Raw genomic sequence first — 5102 nt, forward strand, 5'->3', positions numbered from 1 at the left:
ATAGTTATCGCTTGCAAATACTCTAATTGATTTAAGAAACATTTTAGGATCATTTTAGTACGTTGTACAAACTGAAGTTACCTTAGGTGTAAAGCTCGGTTTATGTGTGGTAATTCAGGTATCGATAATCATAATATACGGTAAGAAATTTAAATAGTTTTGGCCTTTATCAACAAACTTTCTCCAACGATTTCACCTTACTTCTGCATATTCATTTCTGCACATGATATTTCAAAGTATAGCAGTCTAGATATTAATGACTAAAGTAGAAAAAATTTCTTCATTAGCCGAGATATTAATTGGGTATATTTCCGAAGATAATTTAAGCATATAAGTGTTAGAATATAACAGCAGGAATAAAACTACTATGCGAATTGCGGTTGATAGTACTCGATTTGATAAAATATCGCAGGAGCATGTCAGGCAATCATATTGCAAGCCTAGATCGGATACATTTCCACGGGTTAAGCAATCTAGCCGATTTGTAAGTGATAAATTTTGTTAGCTCTGTTATTAATATAAAGAAAAACCTAATAGGAAGTTCTATATCATCTTAGCACATTTTCTATTTTGTAGGCGCCTATCTGGTAATCAGTTAACAACAATTCCATCAAGCGCTTTTATTAATCTACCGAATCTGGAGCTAATGTAAGATTTTCTCTTTTACTTAACTAATCATTTAAATCAGTTTTAGTTTTTCTAATATAAACCAGTAAACAATTCGCTTGTAAGAATATCTAATAATCATGTCATAATAATTTTTCCAATATTACGATAATTTGCTATAACACAGATTAATTGTTATGATCTGTCTGCTAATTCATAACCTGTACTTGTTTCTATTATTTAGTTTTTTAGCTTTTAACTTTATCGAAAATCTGAACGAAAAAACGTTTGATAATCTTGGGAAACTTCAATTCTTGTTAGTCTAGAATTTGACTTTGCAGTTTATTTTGCAATATTTGGCTGAGGTAGATCCAGTCTTAAGATTAATTAGCTCTCGTAAATATTTTTCATCTTCGACAGGCAATTGGGAGCCAACCGAATAAAAAGATGCAATCATAAAGTATTTTCGACTTTGCGAACATTACAGATATTGTAAGCTAGCAATAATTAAAATCAAAATTTGTAATTGAAAAAGATGCGATAAATACCATGGTTCATTTTTCAGGGATTTATCCGTTAATCAATTATCCTTTGTTGAAGATTATTGCTTTAAAGACATGACTTCTTTATATGGAGTGTATGTATTTAACGTTTTGATAATACCTACCATCTTAAGTTTTACCGGTAGTAGTAATAACAATAATTGTTCATATTGATAATGAACTAAATTTTAATGTCTTCGCATACAATCAATGTAATGTATGCATTATTCATGAATCGATGTTATCGAGCAAAATGCTTATATCTCGAACAAAACTTCCTACTAGTCAAATTACATATTATAACAAATGTAGGCTTACAATAATAACTATTGTGCCTATCTTTTTAAAAAGCCAAAATATCCAATCAGAGCAATCTATACAATGCTGTATGTTATGTCCTTTAAATTCTAAATAAGAAGATAAAATTTCAAGCTTCCGAAGTTGTAATTACTGTCATGAAATGGATTAAGTGGTTTTTAAAGTTAAATGACGGATTGAAGCAATTGCAACTGAAACAATTATCACTCACTATAATAATTTCAGATCGTTAGCTAAAAATCAACTTAAAACAATTGGCTCCAATTCATTTTATGGCTTGAGAAATTTAGTAGAAATGTAAGAGCTAATTATATCAATTAAGAAGAAAATTTAAGTTGTATTGAAACGTCATAAAGTGTCCAATGTTTTCTACAGGTTTCTAGATGCCAATCAAATCCAAGATATTCACCCTAATGCTTTCAGACACCTTAATCGAATCAAATTAATGTAATATACTTTATGTTTAATGAGCAGTATCTTTATTGCATTTATACATCAACAAACCTATTTAAGTATGCAACTTTGACAGAATGCTACAGGATAACCGACTGCAGACGATCGAGGACAATTACTTTTCCAATTTGAGTACATTGAAAGAACTGTAAGGGATTAAGATGAAACTACTATTACTACCAAATATATATATATACCTTTACAAAAAAGTACAAGCTAGTGAACTAATGATATCTCTTACCATTTAGTTACTTACAAAGAAACAGGATTGAAACGATAAGCGATCAATCATTTACGGGATTATACAGCCTAAATATAATGTATTATGAAAAAATTTTTCCTTTATTAATATATAACGTTTTACGGCATTTAAATTTTTAAAGAGCTTTAAATATTAGTTCTTATACTTATCAAAGTATTATAAATATCATAAAGCATTCTTGAATTATCCTTCAGAAATATTTCCAGCAATCCAATACATCGGATTGCTAGCCAAGCTTTAAATGATTTACATAATTTAACGATACTGTAAGTTAAAGCACTTATTACACTTTTAGGCTATTAAAATAAATACAAAATAGGATATCTTTATTACTAGTACTAGAAATTCCTTAGACTATTTTATAAACAGTAAAACTTAAAAGTTAACTTAAAATTCTATTAACTATTAACCAAGCATAATTTAATTGATTAATTGATACAATGGAGCAAAATTATATATTTTATCGTCTTTATTTGTCAGTCTTCAAGTTATAGTAAATCTGCTAATCTTTAATGAATAACTACACAGACATAGTTTAGAATTATATCATATTGTAGTTGATTAGAATTGTTGTAGTTGCAACGTATAACAATTATATTACTGTCCTAACATATGGCTCTAATATAACTTTAGGAGACTCAAAGCGATTTCCTTAGATGCCATTCCATATGGTTTATTCCGGTCTACATTCAATTTAGCAACTTTGTTAGTTGTTTTCCAACTTATTTAAATTAAATTGCGTCACTTTAGTAGTATCATCCTAGGAAAAATTCAATTGTTAGCTTATAATTGATATATGATTTACTTACACAGCTGTTAGATCTATAGTAACCACACTTTATTGATAGGGACTTGACAAACAGCGGCATAAAACGCCTTGGAAGCAACAATTTCAACAATTTATTTCATTTACAGTCTATGTAAGATTTTGATGACCTTATAATATTATACAGATAATACTATAATAAATATTGTATACTAAGTATGAATAATATAAAGTGTAAGTAATTTAAGTATATCCTCCTGAAAAAAATTCGGTATACGTATTTTATCCTATAGGGATTTATCCTCAAATGGAATAGGTTATATACCCCCATACGCTTTTAATGTTTCAGATCCAAGCCATGTCAATCGATTGTAAGTATCTAAGCAGTAATTTTACGCAGAATAGAAGCATCAATTGGTATTATGGTTTGAAATGCTAAACGATGCGGTCCAAAAATTCCCCGATTAAAATGATATTTCTTCTATGTTTCAGCTTTTCTGTTCGCTCTTCTGAGTTACTAATTTAGCTAGCCTTATATTGATAGTAAAGCGATGTCAGCTGCTATATCACCCTCTCATTTTATTTAGTGACCTGAAATATTTTACCTTATTCTAAGATAAAATACTTCGATAACAAAAGTTTTACTAGATTTATTCTGAATTATATAATCAAATTTGTACTAATATGCATCAATTATTGATACTTAGGCAATTACAAAACAATTTTATCTCCGTTCTTGATCGACATGCTTTTGATGGGTTATATTCACTACAAACTTTGTAAGTAAAGTTTATATATAGTGAATACGTCCATACCTGTCATTACATCTGCTTAAATTTTATAGTTTGTTCCTCTTGAACATGATTTATTTACATGAGTATTCAAGCGAGAGTTTACAATTCCGGAAATTGTCGAAGCATTAAAATTATAGCACATCAGATATCCAATTTATCTAATCAATTTAAACATGATATCAAAGATATAATTTCTATAGTCTATATTTAATAATAGGAATAGAAGCTTAGATCGTTAGAAACGACAGTAGAAGAAATAACAAAAATCCTCCATACGGCTGTCAAAATTTGTAGTTTATTAGTGTCACAAAACAGCTTTGCAACAAGATAACGCAATATACGATCAATAAGTCAATTCCTTGAACCTCGTATCAAGGAACGATATCTGTACTATCACGAACACTTTTGTTCTACTAGCAGACTACACTAAGACTTTAACGCCTCGTATTTTACGTTAAACACTAAGTTGGAGAAATTATCTTTATTTCACGATATACTGCATTTATATACTACTCCTCAATAGTTCATGAGTCATAGTTAATACAATTAATATTGGAATCATTTACTGAATTAGGTATTAATTTTAGCTACTGCTCCCTTAATGCAGACAACAGTATTTACGAATATTGACATATAATGACTAATACAGAATAGTCAGATTACGATATGTCCTATCACGGAACATTTCCATGATAATTTACTGTCTACCATAAGTATATTACAATCACAATGATTCGAACTGTAAGTAGATGATTTGCATTCCCTATTATAACTATTAATTTCAGTATGTGTATAAGTATCACTGTCATAAAAAGTCAGTGCTATATTAAAACACAGTATATCCAAATTAGAAGTTAACTAAATAAGGATAGTCTAACAGAATTATCCTAACATAGTTATTTCTACTGTAATACAGTATTTAACACTGTAACAATTAGTAATACAAAAATACAGTTTTAGTCAAAGATATTTCCGAATATATAAATATGTTGGATTATAATTTAGCAGTAGTATTCCTGTTCTTTAAGCAATAGGATTGTTCAAAGAAATATAATCAATATTTATCAGTTAAGGAAGATTATATGTATATAGGAAATTTTTCTATCGTAATTTTAAATGCTTGGTTACGGATATGTGATGTTAAAAACCTGATAATGATTTACAAATTTGCATAAGAAATGAAATGTAGCTTTATGTTTGAAGTTAATTAGCATACAACAAGCGATATTTGTTTTTATGACTAATGAATTTCATATCATGTAATATCAGATGTTTAGAAAGAAATAAGCTCCTGCGAATTCTTGATGGAACGTTTTCATCACTGACTTCACTAAAAGTCTGTAAGTGCATAATACAAGATC

The 5102-nt window shown here is 28.7% G+C and overlaps 1 protein-coding gene across 1 annotated transcript in view; it reads left to right on the top strand.

Moving 5' to 3' along the window:
• Positions 1–416: 416 nt before the first annotated feature.
• Positions 417–5102, top strand: part of TRIADDRAFT_56599 (uncharacterized protein) — a gene marked incomplete at both ends in the record, with an annotated part of 9581 nt that continues 4895 nt past the window's right edge. The window contains 9 exons of the mRNA XM_002112471.1: positions 417–484; positions 577–648; positions 851–922; positions 1027–1098; positions 1172–1243; positions 1692–1763; positions 2376–2447; positions 3241–3318; positions 3655–3726. Coding sequence (XP_002112507.1) covers positions 417–484; positions 577–648; positions 851–922; positions 1027–1098; positions 1172–1243; positions 1692–1763; positions 2376–2447; positions 3241–3318; positions 3655–3726 — 650 coding nt within the window. The remainder of the gene's footprint in view (positions 485–576; positions 649–850; positions 923–1026; positions 1099–1171; positions 1244–1691; positions 1764–2375; positions 2448–3240; positions 3319–3654; positions 3727–5102) is intronic.

The sequence above is a fragment of the Trichoplax adhaerens genome, genomic scaffold (assembly GCF_000150275.1).
Source record: "Trichoplax adhaerens TRIADscaffold_5 genomic scaffold, whole genome shotgun sequence".
Taxonomy (NCBI): domain Eukaryota; kingdom Metazoa; phylum Placozoa; class Uniplacotomia; order Trichoplacea; family Trichoplacidae; genus Trichoplax; species Trichoplax adhaerens.